Here is a 14,617-nt window from a genome sequence, read left to right as displayed (position 1 = left end):
TAGATGGCGCCGTGCGGTCTCCCGCTGTGTATAGATGGCTACGTGCGGCCTCCCGCTGTGTATAGATGGCTACGTGCGGCCTCCCGCTGTGTATAGATGGCGCCGTGCGGTCTCCCGCTGTGTATAGATGGCTACGATTTTAGCATCACTTGGAAAGTGCTTGACAACTTGGTCACACTATATAAATCCATGCAACTAGCATGGATTTATATAATGTGACCGTAAAAGAATGGTAAAAAAAAATATATATATATACTTACCTTCTGATGTGTTTCAAATGTGTTTATGTGTGTATGTATATGTCTGTATATGTTTGTGTGTGCGTGACTGCGTGCGGCCTCCCGCTGTGTATAGATGGCGCCGTGCGGCCTCCCGCTGTGTATAGATCGTGCCGTGTGGCCTTCCGCTGTGTATAGATGGCGCCATGCGGCCTTCCGCTGTGTATAGATGGCATGGCTACGTGCGGCCTCCTTCTGTATATAGATGGCTACATGTGGCCTCCCGCTGTGTATAGATGGCTACGTGCGGCCTCCCGCTGTATGTAGATGGCTACGTGCGGCCTTCCGCTGTGTATAGATGGCTATGTGCGGCCTCCCGCTGTGTATAGATGGCACCGTGCGACCTCCTGCTGTGTATAGATGGCTACGTGTGGCCTCCTGCTGTGTATAGATGGCACCGTGCGGCCTCCTGCTGTGTATAGCTGGCTATGTGCGGCCTCCTGCTGTGTATAGATGGCATCGTGCGGCCTCCCGCTGTGTATAGATGGCTACGTGCGGCCTCCCGCTGTGTATAGATGCTACGTGCGGCCTCCCGCTGTGTATAGATCGTGCCGTGTGGCCTCCCGCTGTGTATAGATGGCGCCGTGCGGCCTTCCGCTGTGTATAGATGGCTACGTGCGGCCTCCTTCTGTGTATAGATGGCTACGTGCAGCCTCCCGCTGTATATAGATGGCTACGTGCGGCCTTCCGCTATGTATAGATGGCTACGTGCGACCTCCTGCTGTGTATAGATGGCTACGTGTGGCCTCCTGCTGTGTATAGATGGCACCGTGCGGCCTCCTGCTGTGTATAGCTGGCTATGTGCGGCCTCCTGCTGTGTATAGATGGCATCGTGCGGCCTCCCGCTGTGTATAGATGGCTACGTGCGGCCTCCCGCTGTGTATAGATGCTACGTGCGGCCTCCCGCTGTGTATAGATGGCACCGTGCGGCCTCCCGCTGTGTATAGATGGCATCGTGTGGCCTCCTGCTGTGTATAGCTGGCTACGTGCAGCCCCCTGCTGTGTATAGATGGCTACGTGCGGCCTCCTGCTGTGTATAGATGGCTACGTGCGGCCCCCTGCTGTGTATGGATGGCTACGTGTGGCCCCCTGCTGTGTATAGATGTCTACGTGCGGCCTTCTGCTGTGTATAGATGGCACCATGCAGCCTCCCGCTGTGTATACATGGCTATGTGCGGCCTCCCGCTGTGTATAGATGGCTATGTGCGGCCTCCCGCTGTGTATAGATGGCTATGTGCGGCCTCCCGCTGTGTATAGATGGCTACGTGCGGCCTCCTGCTGTGTATAGATGGCTACGTGTGCTCCATATTGAGTCATACAATTAATGTAAGGCTATGTGCCCACGATACAGAAATGCTCTGGATTTGTTTTGAGCGTTTCTGCATCTCCCTGGCAGAAAAAATGCATGCGGATTGTACATGCGGATTGCACATGCGTTTTTCCTGCCAGGGACATGCGGATGTGAAGCGATCCTCACATGCATTTCTGCATGCGGGTTGACAAGCGCTTTCCAAACGATTTTAGCATCACTTGGAAAGTGCCTGACAACTTGGTCACACTATATAAATCCATGCAACTAGCATGGATTTATATAGTGTGACCGTAAAAGAATGGTAAAAAATAAAAAATATATACTTACCTTCTGATGGCCTGCCGACGTCAGCTGTCGCGTGACCCGTCACATGACTAAATGATGTCACGGCAGGTCCTTTTCAGACCATCGTGAGCTGCTGGCAAGCCAGGACGCATCGGATAAAGACACCGTGGGCCATCAGAAGGTAAGTATAATATTTATTTTTTATTTTATTCTTTTTTTACAGGTTCTATGGTACCCGGGTCCAGAGGAGAGTCTCCTGTCCTCCACACCCGGGTACCATCCGCACATTGAAACGCATGGAATCCGCCTGTACAGATGCAGTGATGCGGATTCCATGCGTTCCAATGCAAGTCAATAGCGGCGAAAACGCCGCGCTTCCGCAAAATAATTGGTAATGCTGCGGATTTTTCCGCAATGATAGTCCGCAGTGGAAATTTCCCCAGCACATGCGGATTATCATTGGGGAACATGGCAGACCTTCTACCAAGCGTTTTTTAAGTGTTTCTGCAGCGGAATTGCCGCTGCGGAAACGCTTAAAAAATGCATAGTGGGCACACTGCCTAAAAAAAAATATTATAATTAATATTGTGCCAAATTAATTTCACGTGAACTATCACATGATCTATCACAGGGGATCATGTGACATGTGATACATCAGATGTGTGTGTGTGTGTGTGTGGGGGGGGGGGGGCGTGTCTTCTAAACTGCCCGGGGCCCTTGCTACTCTTAACCCACCCCTGTGTATGATGCAGACACACCCCCTGATTGCATGGGTTCCTCCACTACCCCCAGTACTGGTTCACCCCCAGACCGCTTCCCCGACAGATATACACAACCCCTACAAGAAGGCCCCGCAAAAGGTAGTCTCACCCATCTATCCCGAAGGCGTCTATCAAGACATATGGCAAATGACATGGCAGCCTCCAAGGACTGAGGGGTTTCATATACTGCCAAGGCATCTTTCAACTTTTCAGTAAGCCCCTCACAAAATTGACTTTTAATGGCTGAGTCATTACATTTGGAATCCATTGCCCATCTACAGAATTCCGAACTGTACATCTTCACTGACAGATTCCCCTGCTGAAGGCGACGTAGCCTAGACTCAGCCAAGGCGACTCTGTCAGGGTCATCATAGATGATGGCCAGAGCCCTGAAAACCCCTCCACAGACTGGAGACAAACCGAGTCCTGCGGTAAAGAAAACGCCCATGACTGAGGATCTCCCTGGAGTAGAGAGATCACATTACCAACCCGTTGCTCCTCATTACAGGAGTAGTAAGGACGAAGTTTAAAATACAGTTTGCAGGCCTCCTTGAATACAAAAAACTTGTCCTTACCTCCTGAAAACCTGTCCAGGAGGGCAACCTTGGGTTCAGACTGGACAGGCCTACCTGCAGAGACCCCCACATTGGCGACCTGTAGCCGCTGATCCAGAGACAGACAGCGGAACTGCTCTGCGAGCTCTGCAACTGAACTCATACCAAAGAGAAAGGAAAAAAAAAAGGTTGACGCCCAAAAAAACACAGAGAAAAAAAAACAAAGTGTCTGTTTTTTTTTTCCTTTTCAAAATGTGCTCGGCTGGCGATAATGTCACGCAAGGTGTTGGAAAGACTTAGTGCAACACAAAGGGATGAGGGAAAGGGAGCCCAGAGTTTAGGGAAAGGGGGAAAGTGTATACCTCCTAGGTTGATCTAGCGTCATCCTGTCTCCCCTAACGTCCCTGTATTGGCTCTTCACCAATTGCTGCACGCGTTCCTCGCCCTGTCTTTCCCTAGCGTTTGGCTAAGGCTAGGGAAAGGAGGAGATGAGCACTAGTCGATCCCCACTGACACTAAAGATAACAAGGGGAGACAAACAAAGGGGAACTGCTTAGCTTTACACGACTCCACACAAATGCGCGCACGTCCTCAACACCAGAGAGGAAGAAGTACTGCTTTTGCTCAAGCCTTCACAAGGAGTAATGAATATTGCCGTCACCTCCCTCTGGAACACAGTAGGTATTTATACACTCAGGCCAGGGTGTTAATTAGCCATAGGAAGGTAGCCACTTGGTCCTAGAGATAGCCTCTAAGAAGGTTTCTGCAATGCCAAACGTAGAGATCTCCTGCAACCCACTGCAGGGCGACTGTCACTTCTGACACACCCGTGACACTATGGGAGTATTGTAGTGTGGGAGAACATTAAGGGGCTTCAGTAGGGGCAAAAGTAATGTGTAAATGCCGCAATCCATAAGTTGTGAGGTAAGACCTTCTGTGTCTGTGCCATGACACCATTAATTATTTATTTATTTATTTTAGTGCAAGGGCTCCATGATTTCTTTGTATGCCCCTGATAAGGACCACAGGAAATGTATGAAGTAAACCATTACTTCAAGTATTCTCTCTTTCCATTTCCAGATGCAGGACAATTGCACTGGAGACAGGAGCCCAGAATACTCAGATGTGTTTTACTGTTCTTCAGTTGTCGTTTAAACCTCAGCAACTTATTCAGATGTTTACCTTCCCATTGATATATGCATCTTTCCAGTTTCTTAATGGAATGCTCCTTGTAGCTGGTAAGAGATCATTATGTTGGCTCACATTAAAAATGGACAGTAGCATCATTAATATTGTCTCAGAATACCCCTTTATTTTAATTTAAACTGAATACCTCCTCCAATTGAAGCTGCTCCATTGATTCTGGAAAAGTTGTTCTTTTTCCTCTATGATCCTCAATTCCAAAGTTATGCCCCTGGTAATAAAGATGCATATTTTTCCTTCAAACAACAGAGAACTTTGTTGACGCAGCCATGTTTTCATTAGCTACCATCAGGGGAGAAAAAGGAAAAACCTCAGAGAAGTTCTGTGGTATACACCCAGTGGGTTGAAGGGAAAATTTGCATTTTTATAACTGGGGGCATAAGTTTGGAATGGAGGGGAACAGAATAAAAAATGTTTCAGAATCAGTGGAGCAGCATCATTGGGATGAGATACTTTGTTCAAATTAAAATATCCAGTAAACAGTCCTAATTAAAAGAGTTTGGCTGAGGTCTATTGCTAAGAATCACGTTGGCATAGATTTTATTGGTTTTCTGTTTAATTTTCTTTTCTTTTTTTGTTTCAAACAGTGTTTCCCAAATTGTCAGATTTTCATCTAAATAAATACAAAGTCCATTCCTTCTTTTTTCAAGCAAACACAGACAGATATTGATTCCATACCATGTACAATAGAATGGGACTTACTATGATGACCCTGTAGACTAATACAGACCTGACAATGTTTACATGGGGCTGATTTTACTGCCTTTTATTTTTATTAGATCAAGTTTATTTTTCTTATATTATTTTACCAGCAACATATTCCACAGCTCAGTACACAGTATATAGTCTCTCACATTGTCTACATTCCATTATAATGACTAAGGGATCTTTTACACGTCCTTGTGTCTGGTACGTGTGGTGACAGTTTCAACACGTACCGGAGACATTGACACATGCAGTCCCATTAGAATCTATGGGTCTGCGCACATGTCAGCGTGTCCGTGTCCTCCACAGACTGACATGTCCGTTTTCACAAGGACCCATTCCAGTCAATGGGTCAATGTAGACACGTACTGCACACAGATGACATCCGTGTGACACGTAGCAGCACTTGGGAATAAAGTGTACAGTTAGCACTGTTCCCAAGCGCCAGGTGCTGAATGCTACCCTCGTCATGGTTCCCTGCCGACGCTGTGATCAGCACCAGCAGGGACAATGATGAGGTTAGTAGTGTCTGCTCCCGCTGTGTCCACCTGTAAAAATAAGAATAAAATAAAAAATCCATATACTCACCTCTCCTATGTATCCCCCGCTGTAATCCATGCGACTGCTCAGCAGTGGAGCCGGGGAGAATGACTCCTGCAGCGAGCGGCTCCGGAACTGCGCTCAGTGAGTGACAGGACACCGCTCCTGAGCTCAGTAGAGCTCCGGGGCTCGCTTGCTGCAACAGCTTATTCTCCCCGTCTCCTCTGCCGATCAGTCACATGGATTACAGCGGGGGACACTTAGGACAGGTGAGTATAAGGATTTTTTATTTTATTCTTATTTTTACAGGTGGACACTGCGGGAGCAGACACTACTACCCTCATCATTGTCCTTGCTGTTGCTGATCGCAGCGCCGGCAGGGAACCATGATGAGGGCAATGTTCAGCACCCGGCGCTTGGGAATAGCCTTAACTGTACACTGATTCCCAAGTGCCAGTACGTGTGATCCTGATGCGGCACACGGATGACACATGTGTGACACATACGGACACACGGATATCTCTGGTACCGTTTCTTCCGGTACTGGAAATATACGGACTTGTGAAAACCCCCTAAGTATGATCTTCTTCTGGACTCCAAATCAGACCAAGGCCATATAGTAGTATTGACAAGCGACCCCTAATACAGTACTAACCAAGTCTCAGAGACAAACAGCTAATGCACTAGCCCTGCTACATAACACATTATTCCTTTCCAAAAGCCAGCGTTTAGCTCTCATTATTAGGGTATTTGCACACAACAGCTTTTTCAGGTAAGCCAAAAACATCCGTTTTTAATGTGCTAGACACTTCATGAAATTCTCCTTTTCTCTGGCGTTTTGTAAACCTGAAGCGTCCTTTTTTTTTGCTCATCTCCCAAGAACTTTTCAATGTTTTTGACTGCTGCCAGTTTTTGAATCAAGAAACGCTAACAAAATGCTGAAAAAAATGACCGGCATTGACTTATATTGCTAAGTATAGGGAGTCTTCAGAGAGTAAACAGCTTGAAGAATGGTCTGCTCCTTTCTCTTAATAGCTTGGTATCTTCTAAACCTTGAAGTGGTTAAAAGACGCTCAAAAGCCTGAACTTATGAACAGCTAGTTGTTTTTACATAGAAATGCATATATTCATTCTTTCAAATGTTTTGTTAAAGAAGTATTCCCATCTCCAAGATCCTATTGTTAGAACCCTCCTGTTTGTTTTTTCTATCTTGTGTTTTGCGGTCACGTGACCATCTGCCTTTATATTCCAGCTCCGCCCTTCTGGCTGTGCTGGACTTCAGTGTTTGACTGTTTCTCTAGCCTGGTGCTTCGGTGCCTTTCTCTGTCAAGTTCGCTTGGTCCTCTGGGACCTCTAGTACATTTTGTCAGTTTGTCTTTTTGTGTTCTGCAATAACTTCTATGTTTAGGAGGTGTCCCATTTTTTGTCCCAGTCCTTAGTTCTTTTAGGGACCCCTCCCTTAATTCTATAGGTCTTCGTTCAGACTAGCCGAGGACTAAGGCGGGTCTGTTCACTAGTAACAGGCAGCCCGCTATGTCGTAGGAATTCAGCTTAATCTTACTGTAGGGACAGCTTTCCCCTATCTTTCCTTAGTACTTGTTGCAGATCATAACACCTATCCCAATATGTAGTAAGTGTAATAATAATAATATTAGCAAATACATCAATTAGAAATTTAGTATAGTTATTCTGATTCACTATGTCTCTTTCCTCATGTGCAGGCATTGAAGGACCTTGGGTATCCATGCTTACGACCGCTAGCAACTAGCTGTCACTATATCAGTGGTCGTAACTATGGATACCTAAGGTCCTTCAATGCCTGCACATGAAGAAAGAGACATAGTGAATCAGAATAACTATACAACATTTCTAATTGGAGGTATTTGCTAATATTATTATTATTACACCTACTACATCTGCTCCAAATGCCAAGTGAACATACCTTCATGGTGCCTGACTTTTTAGTTTTCTTCTCCCACTACCTATTTCTTCTTTTTGCATGGCTCCCTGCTCGCTTATTTTATCTAAAGTTCTGAATTGTATAGGTGATGTGTGGCATGGTCACTGTTACTAATGCTTTACTGATCAGCTTTAGGCTGGCATATGAAAAATCGTCCAAGTTTCATCCAGAAAACTCAGACAATATTTTTCTAATTTACATCCAATTTTCATCCATGAATCTGGTTTTTACGTCCGTGTGATGTCCATATGCAATCCATTTTCACTCATCTACACTAAAAATGTACTTGATCAAATAGTTTCCTAGATTTATAATAGAAATGTATCCGTAAAAATAAGATGCCACTCGGATGTTCCATGTGGTGTTCACTTGAATGGGTGAATCTCATTCGAGACTTGAAGGAAAGTACTGTAAGCTGCAATATTTTCTGTCGGAACGAGAAATAAATCGATCATCTGAACAGCTCTATTGAATAACATGGGTCAGTGTGCTGTCTGCGTGCTGTCCAATCAAAAATCTGATAGCACCTTGTCCGATTTATACACTCATCTGCATGAGCCCCTTAAAGGGAGTTTCCATTTTCATATTTTTTTTAAAAACCTCTTGCTCTTGTTTAAAAAACAGAGCTTTACTTACCAACCCCTGCTCCACCACAAGCTCTCTGCTGCTGCTCTCGGTGACTGTTTACAGCAGGGGTGGGGAATCTCCGGCCAACAGGCTATTTCAGGCCCGTGATGACCTTCTCTCTGGCCCCAGGGCAGATTCACAGTGACCGAAGTGCTCGGGCTGGCAGCTGTATTTTGACAGTTGCAGGTGCTTTAATTTATTACTCTGCGAGCACACGCACACAGCGTGCACTACAGCAGGGTTCCCCAACTCCAGTCCTCAAGGCCCACCCACAGATCATGTTTTCAGGATTTCCTTAGTATTACACAGGTGATGGAATTATTGCCTGTGAAAGTGATGGAATTATCACCTGAGAAATACTAAGGAAATCCTGAAAACATGGCCTGTTGGTGGGCCTTGAAGACTAGAGTTGGGGAACCCTGCACTACAGAACGCTGCGTTGCGTGCGATGGAAGATTACGTTGGTCAGGACACACTCTGTGGACGTAGTTAGCGCGCAATACGCTCCTGTCCCGCAGAAGACAGCAGCAGTGTCTGCAGCGATGTGTATGCCCCAGCCCCGACGTCTTCAGCCATGTCTATGTCCCAGCCCCGGTATCTCCAGCCATGTCTATGCCCCAGCCCCGGTATCACCAGCCATGTGTATGCCCCAGCCCCGGTGTCCCCAGCCGTGTGTATGCCCCAGCCCCGGTGTCTCCAGCCGTGTGTATACCCCAGCCCCGGTGTCACCAGCCATGTGTATGCCCCAGCCCCGGTGTCTCCAGCCATGTGTATGCCCCAGCCCTGGTGTCTCCAGCCGTGTGTATACCCCAGCCCCGGTGTCTCTAGCCATGTGTATGCCCCAGCCTCGGTGTCTCTAGTCATGTCTATGCCCCAGCGTCTCCTGTCATGACTATGTTCCAGCCCTGGGGTCCCCAGCCATGTGTATGCCACAGCCCCAGTGTCTCCAGTCATGTGTATGCCCCAGCCCTGGTGTCTCCGGTCATGTCTATGCCCCAGCGTCTCCTGGCATATCTATGTTCCAGCCTCCGTGTCTCCAGTCATGTGTATGCCCCAGCCCCGGTGTAAAGATCCAAATGGCCCTTTTCAAAAAAAAGGTTCCTCATCCTTTGTTTACAGGATGCAACAGTAATGTCACGACTACATTGTACATGACCGCTACAGTCAATCACTGGGCTCAGCAGCTCTGCCGATGTAGAAAGCATAAGCCACGGAGTCCAGTGATTGGCTGCAACAGTCATATGCGCTGCAGTTGTAACATCACTGCTACAGCCTGTAAACAATCACTGGATCAGGGGTTGGTATATAGAAATATGGGTTTGTATGTTTGAGAAGTATAGATAATAATATATTTGGACTCCCGAACCAGATATAGATGGATTTTGAATATATCCGAGATGACAACTTATGTGAATCTAGGACACAGGCTATCTGCAATTATTCATTTTTGTTGGTACAAGCTCAAATGATAACATTTCCTATAGGTGTGGTAGATGTCCAGAACCTTTCTGTGCAGTAAAGCTATGATTGCTTTCATTTCAGCTTACCAGTTATATAAGAGAAAATTCAGTTCGAGAAGTAAAGAAACCTTTGACAACCATTTAGAAGGTCACATTATAATGAATGATATAATCAATGGGAACTGCAATTTCAACTCTGATTGTGCCACAGAACCAGATATGAACACCAGTGACACCATTTCTGCGACTGGGACAACTTTCTGTAATATCTACAATCTCCAAGGACACCTTTCTATGACTCATTACGCAGGTTGATAGGATAGAAGAAGATTGTTTATTTTAGGAGAGACTTGCATTTAGTGATGTGTTCTGTATCATAGCATTTTATTAAGCTATGTCACCATGATAATGTATTTATGGATTATTACGGTTTCATTCTGTGTAGTAGGCTTTATTACAATTTGTATCTATGGCCATTAGATAGCTTAAAATGATTTGTTGTAAAGTTCACTATATTTTTGTACAAGTCCCGGCTTCAGAGAGGTCGGGACTCATACACCTGGGTTCAGAGGATCAATGCAGTGAGGGAAAGAAGCTGTGCGCATGCGCGAGGTTTGTACAGAGCTGGAGATGACACCGGCTCTTGTAAGTCATGTATGTAGTGTGATAACATTAGAAGTGGGCCGACTGGTCTGGGGACACTAACGCCCCATCGAATAGTCAAAACCCTCATTTACATATTATAAACGGACTTTAGAAATACTTTTTCTAAAGATCTGTTTGTGTGTAATGTAATATAGAGAATGTTAGGTAGGGTGTTTATATATGAATACCCAACTGCAGGTGGTTCTGGGGGCACAGGGGAAATGACAGGTTCCCTTTAAGCGCTATTTACCTGCATCTGCAGGTAAAAAGCATTATTGAACGTGACAGGTTCCATTCATAAAGGCAACACATCAAACGGATTTTCAGTAAAACCCATACAGTGCCATGGACCATAGCAGACAATATATATTAGCTTTCAGCTGAAAAATTGCTTGCACCAAACCATGCCACGAATACCTGGTTTGGCTGACAGAGAACCCAGGGAAAAGCTGGCAGTTAAGTATCTCCAGAAAATACAAAGATTTTGGCATAATCCATCTTTCTCTAAACTGGCCACTGGCAGACACTGGATGACTATATATGCTGCTTTACAACTATGAATATGGACAACTTACCACTACACATGAACAGACTCATTTTCACCAAGACTAAGGAAGTGTATCCCTTTTAATTTTTTTTTCGGCAATCACCTGACGAACAATTGCTGCCAAGAACATGAAATTCTATGCATATATATCTGATCGATGGTTGTTTAACACCCGCAATCCAGCAGTGTAAATGGGCCCTTACATATAACTAACTTATTCTACAGTGCAGTATAAAGATTGCCATCATTCACATAAGTCCTTGTGACCAATGAGGCTCAAATGTAATAATTCTCAATTATAGTGTGCCAACTAACCTTTATTATATTTTTGGAGTACGGGAAGAAACCCACCCAAGCAAAGGTAGAACACACAAATTCAATGCAAGTGTTGCCTTTGGTCAGACTGATATCCAGAACCCCAATGCTGCAATGCAGCCGTGCTGACCACTGAGCCACCATGCTGGTATTGTGTCTTAGCAGTTTGCAGACTGGTGGAGGTTGAAGCAGTGATTAAATGAAGAGGAAACCACACAGTGTTATATATACATTTTAATGTGCACGGTTTATTTACAAGATAGAGAAAGAGTGTGCCAATTTATACAGCTGGGCACAGAGTAGCTTTATTTCATTTTGTAAAAGTATATAAATAGTACATAAAACTCTATAAGTAAACATTATGAAATGTATGCAATAATTACAATAAACTTACTACTCTGGGGTTTATAGAAACACATATTTCTGCCTTTTTGAATACTGTTTTAAGGTGTCATCTACAAAACTAACCTTTTGATTGTGAAATACTTAAAAAAAAGTTACCTGCAAACATACAAGCGTACCATGTTAAGAACCATGTATACTATAGGAACAAGTGTCTGTGTATTAAAATACTGTCTTTATAACCCCTTCCAACCAAAACAAAATAAAACAGCAGTATAAACAACTGCTCTTGGCATCCACTGGAGCTGATACCAAATGAGCATGGTATAAGTAAGCTACTAAAATGCAGCTCTTGTTTATTATTTACTGGCCCTTTAATTACAGACCATATTTACATGTGGAGAGTCATCACTGGTCCATTACTGATTCTCTTCTGCCCACAGTCTTTTCAGAACATACAGGATGACTTGATAGCAGAACATGTATTGCTCCTGAAATGAAGAGAACAGCAGTTAGTTGCATTGCACTAAGATGTATGGAAATGCGTATTACACTGGAATGTGGATGAGTATAAAAACACTTTAAAAAGTCGCAACATTTCTGCATAATGCTGAGCTATGCAAACCTTTTGCTACTTTTGCCATTTTTGCACCAGTTTGAAGCAGCTTCGCCAAATTGGACAAAGTTGGGAAAGAGCTGGGGCAGGATGCGCCTGTCAAATTCAGCAAACTTTCATTATGCCAGAAATGCTACTCCAGCCCAAGACTGGAGTATCATTTCTGGCACAACGTCACTGAAAATATGTGCCGAATTCACTAAGTGGCGTGCGCCTCTTAATGAATTAGGGGCATTGTACTCCAATGAGCTCTTCATTGAAACTGGTGTATGCAAAGCCAGTCTTAATTAATGGGCCCCCAAGACTATTTCAATTTTTTTATACAGTTATTTACCTCTGTCTGGATCATCCCATGTCTCTGAAGCCTCATTGTTTGCACCAAATCTGAGATACTGAACTGGGGAACCAAAAAGAATAGAATTTACACATCAAAATATTACATTTTAAAAGCAGGCAAGAGAGTAAGCTAACTTATCCTTATCTTTTGGAAAATATAGAAAACCCTGAATAACTATTTTAGTTTTATAGGCATTTAGCCACTTTCTTATAACTATATTTATCTTAATATACACTGCTCAAAAAAATAAAGGGAACACTTAACCACTTCGCACCAGAGCCTGTTTTTGCCTTCGTGACCGGGCCAATTTTTTCAATTCTGACCACTGTCACTTTATGAAGCAATTACTCTGGAACGCTTCAACGGATCCCCCTGATTCTGAGATTGTTTTTTCGTGACATATTGTACTTCATGATAGTGGTAAAATTTCTTTGATATCACTTGCGTTTATTTGTGAAAAAATCGGAAATTTGGCAAAAATTTTGAAAATTTTGCAATTTTCAAACTTTGAATTTTCATGCCCTTAAATCAGAGAGATATGTCACACAAAATACTTAATAAATAACATTTCCCACATGTTTACTTTACATCAGCACAATTTTGGAACCCAAATTTTTTTTTGTTAGGGAGCTATAAGGGTTAAAAGTTGACCAGCGATTTCTCATTTTTCCAACAAAATTTACAAAAACATTTTTTTAGGGACCACATCATATTTGAAGTCACTTTGAGGGGTCTTTATGACAGAAAATACCCAAAAGTGACACCGTTCTAAAAACTGCACCCCTCAAGGTGCTCAAAACCACATTGAAGAACTTTATTAACCCTTCAGGTGCTTCACAGGAATTTTTGGAATGTGGAAGAAAAACATTAACATTTAACTTTTTTCACAAAAATGTTACTTTAGACCCAATTTTTTTTATTTTCACAGGGGTAACAGGAAAAAATGGACCCCAAAATTTTTTGTGCAATTTCTCTTGAGTGTGCTGATACCCCATATGTGAGGGAAAACCACTGTTTGGGCGCACGGCAGGGCTCGGAAAGGAAGGAGCGCCATTAGACTTTTTGAATGTAAAATTTGTCTGAATAATTAGCAGACACCATGTTGCGTTTGGAGAGCTCCTGATGTGACTAAACAGTGGAAACCCCCCACAAGTGACACCATTTTGGAAACTAGACCCCTTAGGGAACATATCTAGATGTGTGGTGAGCACCTTGAACCCCAAGGTGCTTCACAGAAGTTTATAATATTGAGCTGTAAAAATAAAATTTTCACATTTTTCCCACAAAAACGTTTTTCATCCCTTAATTTTCCATTATCATAATGGTAATAGGATAAATTGCACCATGAAATTTGTTGTGCAATTTCTCCTGAACACGCCGATACCCCATATGTGGGGGAAAACCACTGTTTGGGCGCACGGCAGGGTTTGGAAGGGAAGGAGCGCCATTTGACTTTTTGAATGTAAAATTTGTCTGAATAATTAGCAGACGCCATGTTGCGTTTGGAGAGCCCCTGATGTTCCTAAACAGTGGAAACCCCCCACAAGTGACAGCGCTATGTTGGCTGGGATAGGCAGCAGACACCGTGTCACATTTGAAGAGTCGCTGACATGCAGAAACAGCAGAAACCCCCACAAGTGACCCCATTTTGTAAACTACACCTCTCAAGGAATTCATCTAGGGAAGTAGTGAGTATTTTTTTAATTTTTAAATTTATACCATTGGGCAGTGAAAAAAGCATAATTATATTTTTACCACAAAAAAATGCTTTACCCTCAGATTTTACATTTTCACACAGGACAATATGTAAAAATGGTGCCGAAATGTGTCACACAATTTCTTCTAAAAGTGCCAATACCCCATATGTGGCTGTATCGTACCGCTCAGCCATATGGCGAGATCTGGGGGGGGACGGAGTGCTATTTGACAATTGGAGAACAAATTATTGTAGAATAGGCATTTGGATTTGGGAGCACATCATTTTTTGAATTACTTTTGGGGGGCAAGGGCTATTTCGCTTTTCCAGAGCCTTTCTGCTACCAGTAACTTGGAAGTCCCTTATATTTTTAACAGATGACGGACCTGAGTGGGGACTAGCTTTTTTTGAGGACTGAGTTGAAGCTTTTATTG

At 43.8% G+C, this 14,617-nt stretch overlaps 2 protein-coding genes across 7 annotated transcripts in view; one reads left to right on the top strand and one right to left on the bottom strand.

The window, feature by feature from the left end:
* The window catches only part of SLC10A6 (solute carrier family 10 member 6), a 32,351-nt gene extending 22,351 nt beyond the window's left edge, over window positions 1-10,000 (top strand). The window contains exons 5-6 of the mRNA XM_073644966.1: window positions 4,271-4,428; window positions 9,768-10,000. Of these exons, the coding sequence (XP_073501067.1) occupies window positions 4,271-4,428; window positions 9,768-10,000 (391 nt within the window). The remainder of the gene's footprint in view (window positions 1-4,270; window positions 4,429-9,767) is intronic.
* Window positions 10,001-11,411: 1,411 nt separating this feature from the next.
* Window positions 11,412-14,617, bottom strand: part of PTPN13 (protein tyrosine phosphatase non-receptor type 13) — a 388,996-nt gene continuing 385,790 nt past the window's right edge. For all 6 annotated transcript variants that reach the window (XM_073637137.1, XM_073637140.1, XM_073637138.1 and 3 more), the window contains 2 exons: window positions 12,485-12,547; window positions 11,412-12,025 (listed from right to left, as the gene is read on the bottom strand). In XM_073637137.1, the coding sequence (XP_073493238.1) occupies window positions 11,954-12,025; window positions 12,485-12,547 (135 nt within the window). In that variant the 3' untranslated portion in view covers window positions 11,412-11,953. The remainder of the gene's footprint in view (window positions 12,026-12,484; window positions 12,548-14,617) is intronic.

This window comes from Phyllobates terribilis, unplaced genomic scaffold (genome assembly GCF_046119375.1).
Source record: "Phyllobates terribilis strain yellow unplaced genomic scaffold, ASM4611937v1 Scaffold_1__5_contigs__length_1240528914, whole genome shotgun sequence".
NCBI lineage: Eukaryota > Metazoa > Chordata > Amphibia > Anura > Dendrobatidae > Phyllobates > Phyllobates terribilis.
This window is presented reverse-complemented; position numbering and strand designations above follow the sequence as displayed.